We start from the raw sequence: 24742 nt of genomic DNA, 5'->3' as shown, positions 1-24742 counted from the left end.
GTTTTAAGTCACCTGCCATTTTCTAAATATCAGCCTTATCTTTAAAGTTATGGTAAGCTCTTTTTTAAATGGAAAAAAAAAAGTGTCTGTGAAGCAAGATTTATCAGCCTTCAAATAAATGTAGATGATAAAAGTTGTCTTAGTGATTTTCGACTCAAGCCATTATCTGAAAACTGGAGTACTGATTGTGTCACTTTCCTGTCTAAAACCTTTTCGTGCCTTCCCAGAGCCTGCATGATAAAGTGATCAGCCTGGTATGCAGAGCCCTGCACCGTGTAGCCACTGAATAATTCTTCCTCATTCATTGGAAGGCCTCTACTCACACTCTGCATTCCAGCTAAGCTGATACACTTCCAGGCGCCTGGCTTGCTCCTTTGGAATGGTCGCCCCTTCAAATTCTTCTTTTCTCATCTTTATTCCCACTCACTCTCCTTGGAGATACCCTCCTTCAGCAAACCTTTCTTGGCCTTCCCTGGGCTTCTGAGGGCTTCCATAGCTTTGTAATTATCATGCTTCTTTGCAATTGCCTTTTACTTCTCTGTGTTTTTGACTAGACTTTGACATACCCGGGGACCTGGATGTGATTTAATTTTTTCTGTGTCGCCAACACCCAGCCCAAAACCAAACGTACAGTGTGTCCTCAGTGGATGTATATTGAATGAATGAATGAACTGAGTCACCAGTAGTTTGTTACTTTGCCTCTTCCTGCATGATCTCTCACCATGGACTGGCATTGTCCTGTTGCCGTATATTTGGTCCCGGTTTTTGTTTGTTTCAAGTCTTAAAATGTTCTTTTGCAATTTTAGTCTCCTAGGTCCCTGTTACAGTATGATCCACAGCCGAATCCTTATATTTCAGATTCCTTAGCTAGACTGACATTCAAGGCCACTTAACAAAAGTCATGAGGGATCAATAAGCTTAATTATAATGTGGATCCTTGGCTTAATTTGCCACTGGGTAATGACCAATTTTTCTTGGTTTATAACAGTAGTTATATATGTATGTTTGAAGTGACTTTTTTAGGAACAAGATACTAGAGAGTCACTGGATAATTTGGAAGCTGTTGGAGTATTCTAGACCATGAGTATCTAGGGACATGTTGAAAACATGTAATTTCATTGTGCTTTTAAACATTCTTTTTTAAAAAATCCTATATGGTGATCAGAGTTCTTCAGTAATTTAGCAGCTATTTACTGTTCCTCAACAATGTGCTAGACATTGTATTAGCTGCTAGGAATACAGAAATTAAAAAAGCCATTTCTGACCTAATGGATCTCATTGTGTAGGCAGGAAGACGTTCAAGTAACCAAAAAATTTTATGTACTGTGATACATTTTTGGGTACAGGAGATCACAGAGTACTTTAGGAACACATAGAAGTGGATTGTAACCTCAAAGAAATTTATGTCAGGGAAGGCTTTCCAGAAAGTGAGCTCCTGAACTGATTCTGGAAGGACAGGCAAAGAGGCTTGAGAAAGCATAACATGTTCTGTACACTAAGGTAACTGTAGTTTCCTATTTTTCTTTGAAATGATTCTCTCACAGTGTGTTTTTAAATGGGAGCCTAATAGTGCAATCATGTGTAATTAATTGTCTTCAGTATACACATTGCCTTCAGTGGGGTCTCAATCCCTGTGTTTCAGATTCCTTAGCTAGATTGGCATTCAAGGCCCCTTAACAACTGATTCTCAGTCCAGCTTTCCAGTATCTCTTTTTAATACTATAATTCAGGAATTAGCAAACTATGGCCTACAAGCTAAATTCAGTCCACTGCCAGTTTTTGTACAGCCCTAAGCTAAGAATATGTTTTACATTTTTTAAAAGGTTATAAAACCCAAACAAACAAAACCCCATCTAACTGCAAGGGGATTGAGAAATACTGGGGAGTAGATGGTATGTTTGGTGAGCACCACTGTCTTCCAAAACTCACCTTTTTGTTCACCAAATGTTCTTTCCACCATAGAACACTCTTCTCACCCGCATTTAAGAGAAAGAATCCAGGATCCACCCAGTCACACCATGGAGCTCAGAGACTGGGTAACACACAATAGTCTGTATACGAGGTCCAGCTATGACCCAAAGACTGTGAACTAAAAAGACAAATCCTCTGCTTCTCTTCCCCCACACCTGCCCCTACACACAGTTTAAGATAGTGAACAGGGACAAGATAAGTGCCATAAACAATGCTCACAGCGGAAAGGGAAGAAATAGGAGATACTGCTTAAGGCATTCTGAGATCCTGCTTTGCAGACTTGGAGGGCTTCCCTACCCTTCACCTGGGTTATGAGACTTAATTAGGCCTTGATTCTGCTTTCTCCAGGAGCCCCGTTGTCCTTTGTTGTCCACAGCCCCAGGTTCTACACTCTAGGAGAGTCTTTCCTACTTTCTTCTTTGGGCACATGTGGAGTGAGTTCTGGAGGCTTGTGCCCTTTTCAAAAGCTGCGCAGCTTTCTCAGCCTGCCTAAGGAGGGTCGGAGGCCTGAGCATTAAGTTTTGAACAGTCCCAGTCATTTTTAGTCCAGGCTTATGGTTTCTTTGACAGCACCACTATCTTAGAAACCTAATAGGGTTCTTATTGATTTGATTTCTCTCAGCAACACATGCCCTTAGCCACACCTACAGGTTTGGTTGGGTTTTTGTTTTGTTTTTTTAAGACATTCTTCTCAGATGTGCTCTATATCTTTGCAATATCATCCCCATACCTCTGCCTGACTTAAAAGGGGGCCACCTTAAAGCTGGCAGCCTTCTAGGGGAGGACCATGTCATTAACTGGATCTCTGCCTTGAGGTGTTTTGTCCAGTTGAAAGAATTTATTGAGTATCGTACCCTTGGTCTTTCCATGAGGCAGTTTAATCTTCAAAAGCTTTTACCTGACATTTGTCACCTAAGGCTTTCTCACTCTTAGGTCTTACTGCTGGGCCTGGAATTGGTAACTTTTTCAATGTAGCAAGGCTCTAAATTTCTAGATTTTCTCTTGGCTTTTTCTTTCCTGCTTGCAGACTAGCCCATGTTTTCCTCAACTCATCTCTTTCTTTTAATACCCACAGCAGCCTGTAACATCCAACGCAGCTACTAGTGTTAAAGTTTTTCTAGAGCCACAAGTAGAGCCAGAAGTTCATTAGAGGGTATGATCATGCTTGTTACCACAGGCAACAATCTTATCACTTTATTATAGCATAACATGCATTACATGCATTTACCGTCTGTAATATCCTGAAACCGAGTTACGTATTGCCTTACTCTTGATACCAATTATTGTGTGTCGGATAGGCTAGGGTATATATAATCCCAGATCTCCATAGCTTCTAATTCAGTATGAAGCTTCAAAGTCACGTAGGTTCCAGGCTGATGGAAGCTCTACCGTTTTGTCTTGGCGCCATCTTCAGCCTCTGCTCTCCTCACTTGCCATGGCTGGGAGAGACTGAGAGACTGGGAGACTAGAGAATGATACATGTGGGCTTTTTATTTCACTGGCTCAGAAATGACCCACATGACTTCTGCTCAGATTTCATTATCTGGAACATGGTTCATCCTGACTGCAAGGGGGTTGGCACCTGTGGTGGAGTAGGTGGAATGTTTGTGTTCGGTGAGGTATATCTGTCACATGAAGGGTCCAGTTAAGACCCTTGCAGTACTCCTTATGAGAGGTGGTTGTGGTTTGGAATAGTGTGGTGGCAGTAAAGGTGGTGGAAAGTGGTTAGAGTTTAAAAAAAAAAAAAAAAGATCTATACTGACGTTAAATCCAGTAAGACTTGCTGATAGATTGGCTATAAAGAAGTCATGGATGATTCGTAGTTTTTTCTCCTTTCTACTGTCTTATCTCCCATACTGGATGTGATTTCTTTGTGAGCCTGGTTCATGTTTTTACCCCATTTTCCGATAGGGCCCAGAACAGAATAGGTGCTTAATACATATTTTTTGAATGGTGGGACAATTTAGCCACTTCTTTTTATTTTATAAAATTCACATTATTTTTGGAAGCAATTACTCGTTGTTGTCAGGGAATGTCTTATAAAATAATCTCAATTGGTTATTATAGTAAAGAAGTGTGTGAATGACATGTTAATGCTATAGGCTTAAGTGAAGAATGTTAAGAATAAAGATACAGTTAGGTTACTTGGGATGGTCAAGAAATTGCAATTTTTCTTCCCTCAGGTACATTTCTTTAATCTTTTTTCCCTTTTACTTCTGTTCCTTCCATCATAGAATAGTTGAAAATAATAATAATAATACAAATCTACTAGATGTAAATTCAGTGTTAAAATTATATCTTTTTTTTTTAATTAAATTTGTCATTGTCCTTTAGGTGAAGGCTTACAGAGCAAATTAGTTTCTTGTTGGATAATTAATGCACATATTGTTTTGTGACCTTGGTTGCCAAGCCCAAAATTATATTTCTGAATCACACCCTTTCACAAAGTCAAGTGGTAAAAAGTTTGAGTTAAATACAGTGCCCAGCCACATACAAGCCCTTACATCTTTCATTATGATACCATTCTACTGCTTAGAGGCCCCTGCTATCTCAGGAAATTAACTTAGGTTATATTTGTTTATGCTCTATATTCTTAATAAGTGTTAGGTTACATTTAGTTATTTTTAAATATGGGCCAAAGATAATTTAAAAGAGATTAAAAAAAAAAGTCTCGGCACTGAGATGATGAAATCAAACAAGTTTAACTCCCGAAAACTTCACTCACCTCTCGTGACCAACAACAAGTTTTATTAGAGCATAGGGTTCCTTTTCAGGCCCAGGTGTATTAGTGCTAAGGAGACAGAGAAGTTGTAAATTGCAAGAAGATGGATTATGCTTCCATTTAAGCTAGATACTGAAGTACGACTACGAATTTGCTTTGTGAAGAAGAGGGAAAAGAGCATTTCATTGAGACGGAACAAAACCTGTACGGTAATGGCTCCAGGAAATGATGAAAAGTTCTGTGTGGCTGGTGCACAAGCAGTGGGTTACAGTTATACCATGAGACCCCCCAGATTGTTAGCTTGGGGACAGCTTGTGAAAGTTCCTGAGTACCATGCTGAGGACTTTGGGGAAGCTTCTAAAGGTTTTTCTAAAAGGGAATTACATGACAAATTTATTAGACAAAAATACCAACAGGTGGAAGATAAACTGTGTAGTGTATTAGCTGGTTGGATTACAATTCAGTTTCCATTTATTGAGCACTTACTGTGGGCAAGGCACTGTGCTGATTGTTTTACACATTATCTCATTTATTTTCTTAAAATGGTATGAGATGGCATTTTAGCATTTTACAAATGAAGAAACTGTGGATTGAAACAATTTATCAAGTTGCCTAAAATCATCCAGCTAGTAAAAATTAAAACACCGGTTTTCTGATTTTTCTCGTTTTTGCACTTACTATACTTTCCAGGGTTGGCTGACAATATCATGTTGGGCTTTGCATAACCAAGATCCTGTCTACATAAAGGGATCCTTTATTTCTGCCATGACCCTACTTCCTGCACATGTGAATTATTGCCTGCCCCAACCCAGTCCCTACTTGTCTTCCAAGCCCCTAATCAGCTAGGAGAGTGTAAACATTTGGCCAACTGGTATGGCCAAATAATTTTTCAAACTCACATTTCTTAGGAAATATAGGTGAATAGAAAGGAAAGAGTCACTGTACTGTATTAATCCTTATTCATCCTTGATTTTGTTCAGCATTCAATCAGCGTTTTCTCTAAAATACACTTTCCCAGTCTATGAGGATACACAAATGATCAGGTAGATGTTGTGTGGTTTATAGTGAAAGAGGAGCACTGACTTGGTAACCAAGGGACCTGGATTCAGATTTTCCCCTCTTTTACTCACATGATGAGCCAAAACATCAGTTGACCTCCCAGTGCTCAGTCTTCCATTTAGATAATGGAACAGTTCTGTTGTTGTTGTCAGTTGCTATCTAGTGTTGTAGGGTGAAAACAGCACAAAGATTAGTTAAAGCAAATAAACTTTTATTCAACATATATTCAAAAAGGCAAAAGTAGGAAATCAGGCAAGCATGCTACCAGAGCCATAGATACCCAAGTCCAAGGAATATTACAGCCTAGAAAAGAGTGGGAAAATTGATAAGCATGCTGCTAAGAGCTATGTCTGCCCAAGTCCAAGGAACATTACAGAGTTCTTGTAAGTCCAGCTCCAGCTGGGTTGCATTCTCTTTGCTGAAGTACACAGAATAATGATTCCAATATTATTTCCTAAATCACTAGTTGGCTCCAACTCATGGAACCTTATGTACAACAGAACAAAATGTTGCCCAGTCTTGTGCCATCTGCATGATCATTGGTATGTTTGAGTCCATTGGTGTGACTGTTGTGTTAATTCATCTCATCGAGGTTTTGCCTCATTTTCCCTGACCCTCTGCATTACCACACATGATGCCCTTTTCTAGTTGATTGGTCTTTCCTGATGATATGTCCAAAGTAAGCTAGCCAAAGTCTCTCAGTCCTAAGGAGCATTCTAGCTGTATTTCTTTTGACACTGATTTGTTCATTCTTCTGGCAATCCATGGTATAAGGTACTCAGAATTCTTCACTAACACCGTATTTTGAATGCGTAAGTTCTACTGTCTTCCATGTTCCTCGTTCAGCTTTCACATGCAGATGAGGCAACTAAAAAGACTGTGGCTTGGGTCAGGGGCATCTTAGTCATCAAAGTGACATATTTGCTTTATAAAGCTTTAACAGGGTCTTTTATACAGATTTGCCTGAAGCAATACCCCATTTGATTTCTTGACTGCTTCTTCCATGGACATTGATTGTTGATCCAAGTAAGATGAAATCATTGACAAATTTTATTTTTTCTCCATTTACCATGATGTTATTTATAGGTCAAGTTGTGAGAAAATTTTGTTTTCTTCACATTCAGTTGTAACACATACTGCAGACTCTAATCTTTGGCCATCATCAGTAAGTACTTCAAGTCATCTTTGTTAAAGAATAGTTGTGTTGTCTGCATATTACAGGTCGTTAATAAGCCTTCCTTTAATTCTGATGCCATGTTCTTCTTTATATAGTCTGACTTCTCAGATTATTTATTAAACATACATACTGAATAAGTAAAATGAAAAGAAACAACCCTGCCACAATCCTTTTCCAGTTTTAAACCACACAGTACCCCTTGTTCTCTTCAAACAACTACTTCTTTATTCATGTACAGGTTCAACATGAGCACAATGAAGGGTTTTAGAATTCTCAGTCTTCATAATGTTACTGATAATTTGTTATGATTCACACAGTCAAATGCCATCATGTAGTTAATAAAACACAGATAGACATCTTTCTGGTATTCTCTTTCAGCCAAGACCCATCTGATATCAGCAAAGATATCCCTTGTTCCACATCACCTTCTGGGTTCGACTTGAACTTCTGACAGCTTCCTGTCAATGTATGGCTGCAGCCATTTTGAATTATCTTCATCAGAATTTTGCTAGCATGTGATATTAATGATATTGTTCGAAAAATTCTGCATTGCATTTGATTGCCTTTCTTTGGAATGGGCACAAGTATGAATCTCTTCCAGTCAGCTGGCCAGGTAGCTGCCTTCTAAATTTTTTGACATAGACAAGTAAGCACTTTTAGCATTCCATCCATTTGTTGAAGCATCTCAGTGTTTCATCAATTCCTGGAGCCTTGTTTTTCATCAGTGCCTTCAGTGTGGCTTGAACTTCTTCCTTCAGTACCAGGAGTTCTTGATCATCTGCTACCTCCTGAAATGGTTGAACATCAATTGATTCTTTTTGGTACCAAACCAAAAAATCAAACCCGCTGCCGTTGAGTCGATTACAACTCATAGTGACGCTATAGGACAGAGTAGAACTCCCCCACAGGGTTTCCAGGGAGTGGCTGGTGGAGTCAAACTGCCGACCTTTTGGTTAACAGCCAAATGCTTAACCACTATGCTGCTGAGGCTCTCTTTTTGGTACAGTAACTGTGTATTTTCTTCTGTCTTCTTTTGATACTCCCTATGCCATCCAGTTTTTTTGCCCATATAATCCTTCAGTAATGCAGTTTGAGGCCTGAATTTTCTCTTTAGTTCTTTCAGCTTGAGAAATGCCAATCATGTTCTTCCCTTTTGGATTTCTACCTCCAGGTCTTTGAATATTTCATCACAATACTTTTCTTCATTTTCACGAGCTGCCCTTTGAAATCTTCTGTTCAGCTCTTTTACTTTATAATTTCTTCCGTTTACTTCAGCTGCTTGGTGCTTAAGAGCAAGTTTCAGAGTCTCTTCTGACATCCATTTTGGTCTTTTCCTTCTTTCCTGTCTTTTTAATGACTTTTCCTTTCTTCGTGTGTGATGTCCTTGGTATCTTCCTACAAGTCTTCCAGTCTTCAATCTTTAGTGTTCAGTACATCAAATCTATTCCTGAAATGGTTTCTGAATTCAGGCAGGATGCATTCAAAGTCATACTTTGGCTCTTGTGGACTTGTTTTGAGTTTATTCAGCATTAACTTGAACTAGCACTTGAGCAGTTAATGGTCCATTCCACAATCGGCCACTGGCTTTGGCTTGACTAATGATGTTGAGCGTCTCTGTTGTCTTTTTCCACAGATGTAGTCAACTTTATTCCTATATAATCTATCCGGTAAGGTCCACCTGTGTATTTACTATGTTGTTGAAAAATGTATTTCTGATGAATAAGTCTTGCAGAACTCTAGCACGTGATCACCAGCATCATTTCTATCACTAGAGTTTGAATCCACGAGGCACTCCGTGGAAACCCTATGGGGCAGTTCTGCTCAGTCCTATAGGGTTGTTATGAGTCAGAATTGGCCCGATGGCAACGAGTTTTTGAGTTTTATTCCTTCTTTGTTTCCAACTTTTGCATTCCAATCACCAGTAATTATCAATCCGTTTTGATTGCATGTTTGATCAGTTTCAGACTGCAGAAGTTGGCAAACATCTTCAATTCCTTCATCTTTGCCATCGATGCCATGAATTTAAGCGACAGTTGTATTAATTGGTGTTCCTTGTAAGCATATGGATATTAACCTATCACTGACAGCGTTGAATTTCAGGATAGATCTTGAAACGTTCTCTTTGATGATAATGTAACGCCGTTCCTCTTCATCATTCCTGGCATAATAGATTGTTGGATTCAAAGTAGCCTAGACCAGTCCGTGTCAGCTCACTAATTTCTGGGATATCTTCAAGCATTCCATGTCATTTTTGACAACTTCCAATTTTCCATGATTCATGCTTTGTACATTCCACATTCCAATTGCTGATGGGTGTTTGCCACTGTTACTTCTTATTCTGAGTCATGCCACATCAGCAAATGAAGGTCCCAAAAGCTTTATTACTCCATCTGTGTCATCATGGTTGATTTTACTTTGAGGAGGCAGCTCTTACCCAGCTGTGTTTTGAATGCCTTACAGCTTGAGGGACTTATCTTCCAGCACTATGATCTGACAGTGTTCTGTTGTGATCCATACAGTTTTCTTTGGCTGACTTTTGGAAGTAGATTGCCAAACCTTTCTTCTTAGTCTATCTAAATCTGGAAGCTCTGCTGAACGCTGAAACCTGTCCATCTTGAGTGACCCTGGTGGCACAGTGGTAAAGATCAGAAAGGTAGGCAGTTCGAATCTACCAGCCGCTTCTATGAGGCAGTTCTGTTCTGTCCAATAGGGTTGCTGTGGGTTGGAATCGACTCAACGGCAACAGGTTTATTTTTTGTTTTTGTATGGTTTCCAGAATCATAGCAACATGCAAGCCTCCACAGTACCACAAACTGACAAATGCGTGGGGAATACTGTTCTAGGATCCTGTGTTTTTAAATTTCAGTTTATTTGGGAAAAAGGGACAGTAACAATATTTGTCAGTCAGTAGTGGCTTTTTTTTTTTTTTTAATGCCGTAGATGCTTAGAGGCAGCAGTCTATTCAGAAGTAGGAGCTAGAGAATTTGTTTTGAAGCTGCATTTACAAAGTAAGCACCTAGCTACAATTCAAAGAAAATAGTTTACTAAAAATACCTTTTTATCAATACATATACAGGATTAAGCAAATGTCAGCTGTCTACATTAAAAATATTCATTGTATATAGAGTGACTTAGAGAGAGCAAATAGAAAATGGAAGGTTGGGAGAGGTTTATTTCCTAATGTGGTCACTATTCCTAATTTTCAGAATAGTCAGAGACATACAGTGACCAGTTTCATGAAATAATAGCAAAAAATAAGATTTTATCCTAGGAATCTTTATCTGTTTTTATTTAAATAAATAAATAAAAACAATACAAATTCATCTGAGGAGCAGATGACAGGAGACTAAAACCCAGGATTCAAAGCAACACAAATAAGTGGGGTGTAGGAAACATCCAGAAGTGCTCAGAGGTATGTGGTGTCTCCATCAAAATGGATAAAATGTAGACTTTATTTTGTATTCTAAAGAGTGAGCTTAGTGTTTTTAATATAATTAGGAAAATAGAATCTCTGTGTTACTGCTGAGGGCACGGAGGCCGTCCAAACTCAATGAGTCCTTGTCTTTCTCTTGTAAGAATACACAGAGGAGACATTTTTGGGTTCAGCTCTAACAAGTTTATTTTACTTGTGACAAGTAAGAGGAGTCAGTGGGGGCTTATGCCTCTCTAAAAGACTGACTCGAAAAGGGAAGCAAGGCGAGGGCTTATATGGGTTCAGTGGGGACAGTAGAGCAATGAATATTTAGTGGGTTTCTTTAAAGTGGCGGGTCCCTCTCAGAATGGCGGCGCATACTAATTAGGCAGCATGCACATCTGGAATCCAAGATGGAACCTGCCGATATTCAAGATGGAGTCCTCTCAGCAGCCCTTGGCATCACTTATTATGGGATATAGTGCAGGTGCACTGATCATCTGCACTACATTGCCTCCTTCCGTGGGCCAAGGAAGGTCAAACAGCGGTCACGCTTTGTTCTTCTGTGCATGCGGAGCTTGTAAAGGGGGAAGGGACTAGAAAAACATTTAAGAAGGAAGTAGTAATTCATGGGTTGTTTTAACCTTATCTCATGTTGACAGAATGTGACACATGTTTACTCAACTTCCAGGTGGTAATTTTTTAAAGCTCTTCTATTCCTCCATCACAGTTAACCCTACCTGTCTCACCCACATACCTACACAGTGCCTTTCACAGTCAGAATTCAATAATTGAATGAACGAATACAGCTTTGATATAGAAACTTGGGAAAGTAAAAAATAAAAAATTGCTCATAATTCAAACACTAATTTTTTTTTTTTATTCACCCACGGCACATGTATAGTTTAAATTTTAATGTAAGTGTGGTATAGACACTTAACCACTACAGTTTTATATGATAAGCATTTTCCTCTTGCTATACTGTTTTTATAACTGTAATTTTAATGGCCGCTTAATATTTTATCCAGTAGTTTATTATAAGCTAGTTAACATTACTTATTATCAGATAATTACATTGCTTTTGAAGTTTTACCTTCATAGTTGTATTCTAGTTAGTCTTCATGCCTGTAATTTTTCTCTTCTTTTGAATTATTATAATAAATGATCAGAGCTATGAACTTGATTGTAGAAATAACTTCTCAGTTTTTCAGTGTAACCAACAATCTGCATGACTACTGGTTTCATCACAGCATTAAATTTAAAATCCATTTTTATTAATATACAATATTTTTACACAAATAATGCACACCTTCTATGTTTGTTTGCCAACCAGACCCTCCCCTGATGAGGTATTTTCATAAGTGCCACTATTCCAATTTTTTGTAAAAAAAATTAGCACATCACACTTAATGTCTCATAGGGGAAGGGCGCGGTTGGCAAACAAATGTAGAAGGCATGCGTTATTTGCGTAAAAATGTGAAAATCGTACCTCACTGTTGTTTGTTTTCTTTACAGAAGTAAAGCTACCTTAACGGAAGTTTTACTCATTGATTAAAGTTGTATAAATTAGATTTTCACTCATTAGCTATACATGTATGTTAATGTGAGGCTGGTTTATCTTGCTGTTACATCTTTTTTTTTTTTTTTTTTTTAGCTTTCCGTGGAAGCACGTAAAGAAATGACTGTAAAAACTATTAAGATAGTCAAACATTTTATTGAGAAGCCAAGGAAAAGAAATGCAGAAGAAAGTATTCAAGAAACTGGTGATTCTGAAGTTACCTATGCAGATACTTTGAATCACCTGGAGAAATCACTTGCCCACCTAGAAACCCTCAGCCATAGCTTCATCGTTTCTCTGAAGAATAGTGAGCAGGTAATGAAGTGAAAACTCAGTCTATGTGCCTGCTCGCTTGGATAGTATTAGTATATACTGTCATTTACTCTTTAAAGTCCAATAGTTTTGATACGGTTTTCAGTCATGCAGAGATCCGTGAAAAATGTCCTCAAACATTTGTCCTTTAACCTCTTCATTATCATTCAATTATCCGTTCAATTTTTACTGCTTTATAAAAGGATTTAAGCCATTTGACACAACTGATACTTGGGACAAGAGACATGATGGGGTAAGAGAAGTAGATGAGGGGGAAGGAAATGCAAACCCCTCATTAAAAGCATAAAGAGAAGAATTTAGAAGTTTAATAGCAGCTTTGTTTCATTTGGTATTTTTCAGTGCCCGCTAGCCTGTCTAATAAATAGCATTAAATAATGGTCTGAGCAACATAGATGGCTTTTTGGGAACAAATTTGCTTGTACAGTGTTGGTTTTATCCTGTCGATATTTAAAATGCTACAATCGGTAATTGTAAGAATTAGGGTAAAATTTTAATTTTCAAGTATAAGTGACCTATTTATTAGTATAAAAAATTGTTAATTACTTCTCTTATTTTTTAATCAAATTCTATACTATATTCAATTCCAGAGAGGTGACATTCCTCTCTTTCTAACAAGTGTTGTCTTTCAGTGGCTAGAGTAGTGTGCATGGGGTCAAGCGGGGGTATTAACAAAAACATCTGTTCGTTTCAGTTAGGCTGTGATTTAAAGATGCCGTGTGACTATATTGGAATGCCTTTCAGTCAGAGAAGACTCTTTTGGTTCCTGAACAGAACATTGTTGTTAATTGCCATTGAGTCAAATTTGATTCTTACTTGATTTTATTAAGGCGCCTTTCATAGCAAAAGATGAAAATTATCTTCAACCCTGTACATTTGGTAGAAGCTTGATTTTAACATTCTTATTTTAATTATATACCCAGTTTAAAAAAGAAAAAATCTTATACGCGCATGAAGGTTAGTGCAGTCAAAGTGAAGGAATTTTGACCTTATGGAGCCCTAGTTCCCTCTCTGTTAGATGAGGATGCTAGTAATTGCCCTGCCTAACTCACAGGGATTTTTTTTGAAATAGAAAATTTCAAAATGGAGGGAGTAGTAAAATGAAGATGAAACCCTGTGTGTCCAGCTGTCACGTTCAACAGTTACCAAAACAAGACCAATCGTACTTCATTCATACTCTTACCTATCTCCCCTCCACTCTTGTGGATTGTCGTAAAGCAGATCACAGTCATCTTTATATTTTATGGAAAAATACTTCGATATATATCGCTAAAGGATGCATTTTTTTATGTAACTGTTACATTAGCATGATAAAAATAATCGTAATTATTTAATATCATCAAATACACAGCTAATGCTCAGGTTTTTACATTGTTGTTTTCAAAGACAAAACAGTATATTCAGGATTACTTGGTAAACTGTAAAGAGCCTGGAGAGTATTGTTATCATTAAGTGATCATACTTGGTATGCTGAAAAACAATGATTATGTCCCATATCTTAAATTATTTGTTGTAACATTTAGTTTTTACAGGTACCCTGAGAGAGGAAACCCTGGTGGCACAGTAGCTAAGTGCTACAGCTAGCTGCTAACCAAAAGGTTGGCAGTTCAGATCTGCCAGGCGTTCTCTGGAAACTCCATGGGGCAGTTCTGCTCTGTCCTATAGGGTCGCTATGAGTCGGAATCGACTTGACAGCAGTGGGTTTGATTTTTTTTTTTTTTTTTGGTTCTCAGAGAGAGGCAGAAAATGTGGCACGGGGGAAAAAGTAGAATTTTGGATTCTAATCCTGGCTTTATTAATTGCTAGCCATGAGACTTTGGGCCCATTACTTAACGTCTTTGATCTTAGTCCTTTTCAGAAACATAAGACTGAAACTACTTGTGTGGTCCACTACATGGACAATACCTGGGTTCCTGTAATTGATGCTCAAAAGATTACAACTATTGTGTGGTCATAGTGAATAATAATAATAAAGTTGTGCTTGTTGAGTATTACTTTGTGCCTGACATTGTACTAAAGACTAACATATTTTCTCACTGAATTCATTCACAAGAACCTATTGTCTACATCCAAATTTTACAAATAGTAAAATTTGAGATCACAAAGACCCGGTAAATACTAAATGGTAAAGCAAGGATTTGAGCTCAAGCCTGGGTCAAGCTGGAGCCTAAGTTCTTACTACCTACTACATGTTCTTGATGTGGCATTAACGGTTGTAATGTATCTGGTTTGAGAATCTTCTAAATATGTTTCACTATGTACATGTATACGTGTTTAATTCCTATTTGACATTTAGGTGTTGAATACCTTGTCTTTCCAGGAAGTGCTGCAGAAATACTGTAACCTCTATGATCTGTCCCGATCAGAAAAAGAGAAAGTTCACGATCAAGCTGTGGCCATGTGTTTAGATGGTCAGCCTCTAAGAATGATACAGCAGCTGCTAGAGGTGGCTGTTGGCCCCCTTGGCGTCTTGGCCAAGGACGTAGTACAGAGCGCGATAACCAAAATAATTTTCGCGTTAAGGTAAGCTACAGCATAGTCATTGAGGGAAAGCCTGAGGTGATATTTTGCCAATAATTAGTGCCTGCCTCATGGTTGTTATGAAAATAAAATAAGATAATGTCCATGGAAGCATTTTGTAAACTCTGGAGTATTTTACAAAAATGAGAGATTATTATTAGAGTTCTCAAAGTCTTATGTTTTAAAATGTCTTGAGCATGGAAAACCAGGAAAATGGTTCATCATTGTTAGGAAACTAGCTGACTTCTGGTTGGAACCCCCTCCTCCCCTCTTCACCCTCCATAAAAAAGAAATTATTCTTGAAATAAGGGGAAGGCTGAAGTGGTGGGAAGGTGTCAGAGTGCCATGTGACTTAGGTGTGGTTTTTCAGATCTGACCTTTTCTAATTCCCCTTCTTTGTGGCAGTGGAAAAATTGTTCCCAGAAGGTTCTTTTGAAGTAAGTAAGGTAAGGTCAGTCATACAGTGAAGCAGTTAGTGTCTTAGGACATTATTTACCTGGAATTAATGGCATAAAACCGGCAGTTGAGAAATTTTCCTCTTGTGTTGATATGCTTGTGTCTTTGTAGGAATGCATCCAAGAGGATTAGAAAAGAGGGAAAAGTTAAGCTAAAAAAATAATGAGGCATCAAGTACTTACTGTGAATAATGCAATTAGGCTAAAAGATTTAGTTGTGTTTAATTTATTCTCCTTTTAAGCATTCTTTGTAATTCTGTATTGCTCCTGAGGAACTTTTTGATTAAATGCATGTCAGTTTTCTGCAGCTGAACTGAAATCAAATGAGCCTTTATCGGTTTAATTACCCTAGCTTCATATAGTTTCCTCCTTAATGCTCTGAGGTATTTCGTAAATTTATTTAGAGAGACTTGAAATATCATACAATAGTTTAGAAAGAACAAATGCCAAATTAATAAAGTGTTTTTCTATTATTAGCTCACGATGATTTTGTTGTTGCTGGGTATGGTTTAGTTAGGGTATAGTATGACTCTCCTCTTTCAAATTATGACAGATTCTTGTTTGCCACATTTTATACTTTTGATTCATAGTCATCATTTTGTTGTTTTTTTAATCAACCTGTAGCTGAAACTCACAACAAATAAACATTTTGAAAAGTTAGTGCTTTGATGAATTTGATTTATTTCCTAAAAATTACACATTTTCCTTACTAATTAAAATAAAACATGGCAGGTGATAGTCTTATACTTATAAAATTCTGACATAAATTATACTTCTCTCTCTTTCCCTGCATATGGTTCTATTACTAAAGATTTGGTTCTAATCTAATAAATGGTATGCTTGGCACATAGAAGACATTCCATAAATGTGGACTAAATCATTCAGTTGTGGAAAGAGAAGGAACTTGAATTCAGCTACCTCTTTTTCAAAGGAAAAGAAGTTGCTGTTGACAAGGTCCATAACATTTACCTCTTAGGAAGCAAGTAAAATTTTAGTAGGAACAGAATGACAAAGGCGTGAAAGTAACTGAATCAAGCAGTTGATTTAAATCATGTAACTTAAATTATTTGAAAAATTCACTAGAGTTGCAGATACATACTTCTGTAAAATGAGTGCAATAATAGTACCTGAACTGTAGGGCTGGTGGCGTTATTACATGGCCGAAGGTATGTAAAGGACTTAGCAGTGCCTAGTACCTAGGAAGTACCAAATATATGTTAGTTTAAAAAATAAAAGATCAGCTGGAGAATTTAGATCTACTGCTTAATGTAGCTCATAAATTCAACGTGCAGGGAATGTTTTTTGAATGACAGAATGCAAGTAGATTATGTTATCCTCTTGATGAGAAAACACACATATATTAGAGTGTGAGCTCCTTGAAGACAGAAAGTGTTTCATTTCCATACCCTGAGCTCATAGTGTAGGATTTGGTACATTTGTAGACTGCATATGCCTCAAATGGCTATGAGCTGGCAGTATACTCTCCCAAAATCCAGCTGGGTTCATCTGAGTCTAAATGCAAAGCTTATTTCTGAGCTTGAGCGACCACTTCTGAATCAGTTCTTCTCTTTCCTTTCACAGTGGAGGCATTGCTGATCTTGGTGGGCCACGAGACCCGCTCCAAGTCTTGGAAGGTGTTGTTGCAGCAGTCCATGCCAGTGTGGAGAAGGGGTAAGAACAGGACAGAACAGTGTGTGAATCCTTACTTAATGGTTCTTTTTAGAGCCTTAGAATTACCTTCAATATCCATATTTGATGAGACTTCAAAAACTAAGCAGCCTTTTTAGGTGTTGCATAACTAAACAGTGTTCTCAGCTCATATGTGGAGACATGGTTTCCTCAGCTCTGTGCTGACCCCATCAGCTCTGGCAGGACACTCACCTTGTCTTCTGAGCCTTGTTTGCAATGGAGATCACTGGCTTTTCTTAACATTTTCATCTGGAGGCCAGGGAGAAGAAACTGTTTTGAGCTTCTTAGAAGAAGAGAGGATTGTGTCTCCAAGGGGTTAACTGTATTAGTTAAATATGGAAATTCCTAAAGTGTATATCTATTAGACTTTGAATCCTTATATAAGCTGGGTGCACCTTATCTGAAGACAGACTCTACAGTCTAGAAAGGTATGAATGTGAATGCTCTAATGCCATCTTTAGAAAGAATCCAGTCACTGTGGTAATGATAGGAATAATAAGCCAAAAAAACCCAAACCCAGTGCCATTGAGTCAATTCCAACTCATAGCAACCCTATAGGGCAGAGTAGAACTGCCCCATAGAGTTTCCAAGGAGCATCTGGCGGATTCGAACTGCCGACCTCTTGGTTAGCAGCCGTAGCACTTAACCACCACATCACCAGGTTTTCCACAATAGCAATAATAGCAACCCCGTATTAACCAATTACATATAACCCTTTTCAGAGTTCAAAAGATCTTTCATATGTTTAATCTCCATGTCAACCCTGTAAAGCCTCTACTCAAGTTTTTTTTTTTTTTTGAAAATACAATAGTAATGAAGAAATGTTTCAGAAAACTCCACATAGTTTCATTCAGTTATACAGTTTTTTATTTACGTATTACCTTTCAGTTATTGTTTGGGTACAGATAGATTTTTACATAGTTTCAATCAAAATGTGTAAGCGCTTTTATAATCTACTTATTATTTTAGCACTTTCCGTGTGTATTTGCAAGTTTAGTGATTATTATTTTTAGTATTTGCATATGTTGTTGCCATTTTCATAGGAGGACATGAAGGCTTACAGAGAGAAGTTGATTTACCCAGGGTCATACCAAACCCAAACCAAACCCATTGCTGCCAAGTCAATTCTGACTCATAGTGACCCTATAGAAAAAAGTTTAACTGTCCCATACGGTTTCCAAGGAGTGCCTGGTGGATTCGAACTGCTGACCTTTTGGTTAGCAGACGTAGTTCTTAACCACTACACCACCAGGGTTTCCAACCCAGGGTCATAGAAAATAGCACCTGGTTCCACCCCAGCTCTAAAGCATTATTTGGTACTCAGATGCCATTATAATATATTTCCCTGTGTTGCTTCGTGCCCAAGATTTGATTGAAAGAATAGAGGATAGGCTGTGTAGGTGAATACAGAGAGCACTGCAAGCAGAACCGGTTACTTACCCTACCTTTCAACTTGCAATTTTCCTAAACCCCTTTGCTTGTGGGTCTTCAGGTAAGAACGTAGCTGTGGCTGTGCTGATTTAGGCCCGTTATTATAAAAAGAAATTTAATCTCTGGGCTTACTGTGTGCCATGCTCTGTGCTAAGTCATGAGGGGTTAGAGATGAAAGGTACAACCTCGAACCACAAGGAGCTCACAATCTCACAGGGCAGACAAGCTTTCCTGTGGTTGTAGAAACTATGTCACGGAGTGGTAAGTACTCTGCAGGAGCCCTGGTAGTGCAATGGTTAAGGGCTTGGTTGCTAACTGAAAGGTTGGAGGTTCAAACCCATCAGCTGCTCTGTGGGAGAAAAGACCTGACCATCTGCTCCCATGAAGATTACAGCCTAGGAATTCCTGTAGGGCAGTTCTACTCTGCCCTGTAGGGTCACTATGAGTAGGAATCGATTCAACAGCTCAGCACTACAAGTGCTATATAGAAAGCAGAGTGGCAGGAGTGATTTATTTTACCTGGAGAAGTTAGGGCAGGATGCGTAAGGGGTGATATATTCCTATCTCTATGAAATAAGAGTCTGCTAGAAGGGCGAGTGGATAATGGATTTCCAGGCTGAGGAAATGCCTGAGCAACTACAGATACAGGTAGATACCAGACCAGGAAGAGATACTACAGGGGGCAAACACTGAGCCACCCTCCTGTAGGAGACATAAAGCTACTACTGTTCTAGTCATAGCTTGTCAGTCGTTTCTCAGCTAGTAACCCCTAGTGAGATGCTGTCAGCAGAGCAGCTTGTTTCAGGTGATGCTGAATTTGGAACCTGGCCTCCTATGATGAAACGGATTTTAACAGGTACCGTTTTAAGCCCCTTCCAGTGGGGTCTCTAAGGCTTGTCTCACTGGAGACATCTCACAAAGATTAGAAGTTAGTGTTTTGTTTTGTTTTGTTTTCCAGCCAAATATACAGAAGAATCCAACTTGGGTCTCTTGAATACAGACTATTTTTTTCAGCTGCAATTTCCAAAGAGGAAAACGTTAGGGAATGGGGAAACAGAATCAGATCTTACTTTCTGATCCAGCAACACAGAATAGCAAAGGCTTTTTAGCAACAACAGAAAAACTTTTTTTGCTTAAAAAAGAAAAAAAGGACAAAATCAAATTTTTATTCCTGACAAGTGTTTTTTGAATCTGCGCATTTAAACTTGATACCTTTGCTTCTTTATAGATAGGTAGATAGTTGTGAGAAAAAAATGACCAAGATTTAGCACTAGATTTCCCTACCCAACAGTGTGTCTGGCAGAGTCACACAGGACTTTCATTTTCTCTCCTCCAGTTGGTTCCAACTGGGGTCTTTGGAGGGACATGGGGATTCAGGCTCCTTTAAAGTAACCCACTTAGGTTCCTCACGACTTGGCCTGACATGACTGCCTAACTTCTAGAAGCCATGCTAAGCCTTATGTGTCCCCACACCCTCCCTCTTGTTGACATACCACGCCATCTTCAGCCCCAACCCTGAAACCTTAACGTCCAGTACCCTCCATAGTGTCTACTTAAGTAGTAAATCACTTCTACTCATGCACGTTTTCAGCTGTGACGTATACACATACATTCGCATCTTCTTGAGTATGCATACACCCAAAACCAAAAAACCCGTTGCCATCAAGTCGATTGCGACTCATAGCGACTCTGTAGGACAGAGTAGAACTGCCCCATAGAGTTTCCAAGGAACGCCTGCTGGATTCGAACCGCTGACCTTTTGGTTAGCAGCCATAGCACTAAACCACTACGCCACCAGGGTTCCCACATGCATACACCATCCTGTAATATTTCTGGCTCAGAGATTGCATAGAAAAATAAGAATTTTAGTTTGTGTATTAATGCTGAAGGAGCCCTGATGGCATAGTGGTTAAAGCACTCAGCTCCTAACTGAAAAGTTGTTGGTTCAAACCTATCAGCGGCTCCTCGGGAGAAAGACGTAGCAGCCTGCCTCCATAAAGATTTACAGACTTGGAAACTCTATGGGTCAGTTCTCCTCTGTCTCGCTATGAGTCGGAGTTGACTAGATGGCAGTGGGGTTTTTTTTTGTGTGTGTGTGTGGTTAATTTTTAGACAGTTTATGCCATTACCAGCATGTCTTACTTTCTATATTGGTATAGATACTGTTCGCTTTTCACCCATAAAGGCCCCTTTCCCTATTTCACCTGTGCTAATTTTAAACCACATAAAGCTTCCACGCCCGCACAGTCCACTAGTGGAACATTCAGGCGCCTGTACAGACAACCACCCTGTTCATGTTAACTGCACTCTTGCTTCCAGGCATCAGGGTTAAGTGTTCTGAGATTTTGAAATAGTGTCAAAAATCTTCTTTCACATCTACAGTTAAAGATAAGATTCAGGTAATTAATTATTCAGAGGCTTATGCAAATTAAATATATTTTATAGATGGGTATGCTTTTTTCCTGTTAACGTATTCAATATCTTTCTATTTTGAGGATATAATAAAAATTCTAGTTCATGTTCAGAATTAGTTTACTTAAAAGGATAGGTTTTTTTTTTTTTTTTAATTGAACAGCTAAAATAATAATGTTCTAAAATAGTATATCATTGAACTTAGAAATAAGAAAATACTAGTATTACTCATCCGGGGGAAAAAAAAAATCCCTGATGAACACTCTCCTGCCAAGCCCTTTGAAGGATGCAATTCAGCAACTCGTTTAATCCTCAGAACAGTTTTATCATATAGATATTATTTTCATTTTACGGATTAGGAAATTGAAGCTCAGAGAGGTTATGTAACTTGTCCAGAGCGATATAGGAAAAACATGCTATGAATCTGTCTCACCACACAACATCTCCTGATGTCACTGAGCCAGCAATCTAGTGTAAGGTAGTGCTTCTCAGACTTTATTCTGCATAGGAATCTCCTGGTGTTCTTATTAAAATGTGGATTTTGATTTGGTAGTTCTGGGATGTGGCCTGAAAGTCTGCATTTCTAACAAGCTCCCAGCTGATACCTAATTCATGAATTGAATTTTGGGTAGCAAGGTCTATAAGATGTTGCTTTCCTCAGCGTCCTCTTCCATTGCTTCTCTCTGCCTTTGCTTTCTTTTCTTTTCTCTTTCCAGCCTTCAAATACCTTTTCAAAATTTCCTAACAGGAATGACCCATAAGCATCAACCAGTTTATTAGTGATTCTCAAAAGAATGTACAGAATTAAATTGACTCGGAAAACAGTTAATTAATGGAGGATTCCTTTGTGTACTATTCAAAAAGGAAGAAAGATTTTTTTCAAAACTATTGAACGTTGTTGGGTTTTGTTGTTTGTTTTAATTGCTACTTAACCACAGTATCCCTTCAGCTGTCTTAAAGCTTCACATACATTGAACAGTGTCAGATAATTCAGACTTCATTGAACTCTGGTATTACCTAGGGATTTCCCATTCTTTTTAAAGTAAAGACAAAAAGAAAGCCCACTTGAGTAAATTGATTCAGATTTTGTCTTGCTCTTCGTGCTCTGTGAGGCAAAGGAAATCACTCAGCATTCTCTAAGCACCCACAGTGCATGAGGCATTAGGTTCTATGATCCTGAGCCCTTCTGAAAGTCATGGTCACAAACCAAGAAGGAAGATCCACTCTAAAAGCTGCAGTATTTCTTGGGGCCACCGCAGACCGTATTTACCACTGCATGGCTGCCATTTTTGCCTTGTTACAGCAAGATGTGTCCATAGTTTCATTGATAAGTGAACCCAAGGAAACTATTCTGTATTAACATGTATTTGAGAGCAATCACAAATGTTAAGAATTAAGATTGGAATTATGTACGTACTAAAATTATTGCCTTTCTAGGAGTTTTTCCTTTACTATAACTTGATAATTACAATTATTTGGGGGAAAAAAAAAGAAAAGCCACACTTTATATACTACTACAATGCCATTAACATGGTGTGTATTCATTTTTCACGGTTCTCAATTCTTCCTTGCCAGTTGCCCTTAACTGTTTCATGGGAGCTGACAAAGAGATAACATTGTCCTGGGAGCTGTCCACCTTACCCACTTCATGTGTTGTAAGAAGAGTGCGCTTAATATGTGGATCCATTGATTGAGGCAAGGAGCCTATGTAGAATATGAAGATTTGTGTCTCTCACTGTTAGCTCACTGTATGTGCACTTGCTCACTCCTTCATTCCTTCCATTCTTAGTCTAGCATCATACAGATCAGAGTTTACAAACGCATTTCCTGCTGAGGCCAGTCAGACAACAGAAATGAGCAAGGTAGATTAGGCTTAAGAGATGGTAGGAAGTGGTGGAGCCCGAAGGCAGCTGGAGAGCTTACACACGGCTTGTCAAAGGAGGCCACTGCTGGCCCCAGCCTGTTGTTGCCATGTATCCAGATCACCAAGTATCTAAAGAGGAGCCACCCTGCTTTGTGTGTGTGTACACGTGCACATGCGTATGTGGAATTTTAAAATATTGGCGTGTACTGCACAAGCCAACTCAGAAATTTAGCTGCCAGGTTTTAAACTCAAAATAGAATATTGGATAAAGTGACCTCATGTTCTCTTCACGCCCTCAAATTCTATGACATTACCTTGTCTTTGCAAGAAATCTGGAAGGTCAGTGTGTTTTTCTGGTTTGAATGCAGTCTTTCCTTCCCTGTTCTGAAATAAAAACAATAATTTTATTTTGTGTAGTGCGTCATGATTTATAAAGTGCTTTTCATAGTTAGGTATTTCATGTTTTTATTTACTATCTCTCTGATTGTACTTAACCATTTAAATTTCAGATTAGTTGATTTAGGTATCTGTATGTCACGCAAAATCTAAAAACTCTTTCACCAAGGATTAGCTTATTTATATTCTTAAAATCTGTCTTCTTTGCTTTGCATTCAGTAATTGCCTTTGTTTCCCTGACATTTCTTCCATTCTTTTATATTGTCATAAATACCCTCCCATGCTGCAATACCCAATAGAGAAATGTAGATCAACGCTCAGCCTCACCCCAGAACCCCGTATCCTCAAATGAATCATTTAATAAATATATTTTTTGTTGTCGTTATTGTTGGTCTTGTTGTTACACTACTTTATTACAGGCGATTCCTTATCTTCTGTGCCAGAATTGCTTGTGTGATTCTGTATATGTGTGTTTGTGTGTGTGTGTGTTCCTTTTATTAATTATTTTTTAAATAGTAAATTGCCATGTGTGGTATAATAACTTAAATATCTTTATGATATGGAAAAAGGTAGAAGCAGTTACCTATGCATTTTTAATAAAATGATGGGAGTCTTTCCCTTTTGTCTATTTTGTGACTTCTAAGTCATTTGTGTAACTTTTATAAGAAAGTAAATGTGTTTGGAAATAATGTTCCCTCTTTATTTGTAAGCTCATTAAATCCTCTCCTTGCTGTCATAAAATACTATAAAAATAGAATTTCTTTCCTTATTCTCATTCTGGTCTTTTATATTATAGAAGTCACAACTCCTTATTTTTTAGCTGACTTTTTATCTGGAAAAATTTCAAACCTATAGAAAAGATGCAAAGATAGAAAAATGACTATCCACATACTCTTTACCTTGATTTACCACTTATTCACATTTTGTTGTAATTATTGCTCTCTCTCAGACTTTCTCAGTGTGTTGTGTATTTGCTGGACCAAGAGAGTTATTATGAATTTTAAAAACTTAAGTTGAAATGAAAATGCAAATTATTTAGCAGATAGAAACTTCAGGAGGTGGTGCCTAGTGTATAAAACCAAAAACCAAACCCGTTGCCGTCAAGTTGATCCCCACTCATAGCAACCCTATAGGTCAGAGTAGAACTGTCCCATAGTTTCCAAGGAGTGCCTGGTGGATTTGAACTGCCTATCTTTTGGTTAGCAGCCAAGCTCTTAACCACCTAGCACTTAACCACTAGGGCACCAGGCTAGCAAGACCTAAATGTCCTTGATAACTTTTTCTAAAGTGCTGCCTTTCATTTCTGCATGGGTCCTACTGAGCACCAGTATTCATATGGATATGTGTTGGCACTTATCTAGAATATGGAGCTTCTAGAACAAAGTCCTATTTTAGGAATGAATTCTCATGATTTTATTATGTATTTGGACTGTTAACCAAAAACCAGAGCGAAGTCCTCCAAAATGTCAAGTGTTATTAACTGGAGAGTAAGTTCTAATAAAAAAAGTGTAACTCAATTTAGTGACTTGGAAAACATTATAATAATAAGCTTTCTATATCTTCACTGTATGAATAATCTTAATCTACTACAGTGTTCTGGAATCTGCCTCCGGTTTAGTTGAGTAGTGTTGTGTAATGATTGACAATGAAATCAGATAGTCTATAAATTGAAATATTGGCTCCACTATGTACTGTGTGACCTTGGATAAGTTATTAAGCCTCTCTGTGATTCTGCTTCCTCATTAG

General features: G+C 38.2%; 1 protein-coding gene across 3 annotated transcripts in view; it reads left to right on the top strand.

Annotated features, from left to right (window-relative positions):
- NBAS (NBAS subunit of NRZ tethering complex) overlaps window positions 1-24742 on the top strand; it is a 452886-nt gene that overhangs the window by 343266 nt on the left and 84878 nt on the right. For all 3 annotated transcript variants that reach the window (XM_049903481.1, XM_049903480.1, XM_049903479.1), the window contains 3 exons: window positions 11996-12214; window positions 14550-14752; window positions 16786-16875. In XM_049903481.1, the coding sequence (XP_049759438.1) occupies window positions 11996-12214; window positions 14550-14752; window positions 16786-16875 (512 nt within the window). The remainder of the gene's footprint in view (window positions 1-11995; window positions 12215-14549; window positions 14753-16785; window positions 16876-24742) is intronic.

Source organism: Elephas maximus, chromosome 12, assembly GCF_024166365.1.
Source record: "Elephas maximus indicus isolate mEleMax1 chromosome 12, mEleMax1 primary haplotype, whole genome shotgun sequence".
Lineage (NCBI taxonomy): Eukaryota > Metazoa > Chordata > Mammalia > Proboscidea > Elephantidae > Elephas > Elephas maximus.
The sequence above is the reverse complement of the archived record's forward strand: the minus strand, read 5'-3'. Positions and strand labels throughout refer to the sequence as shown.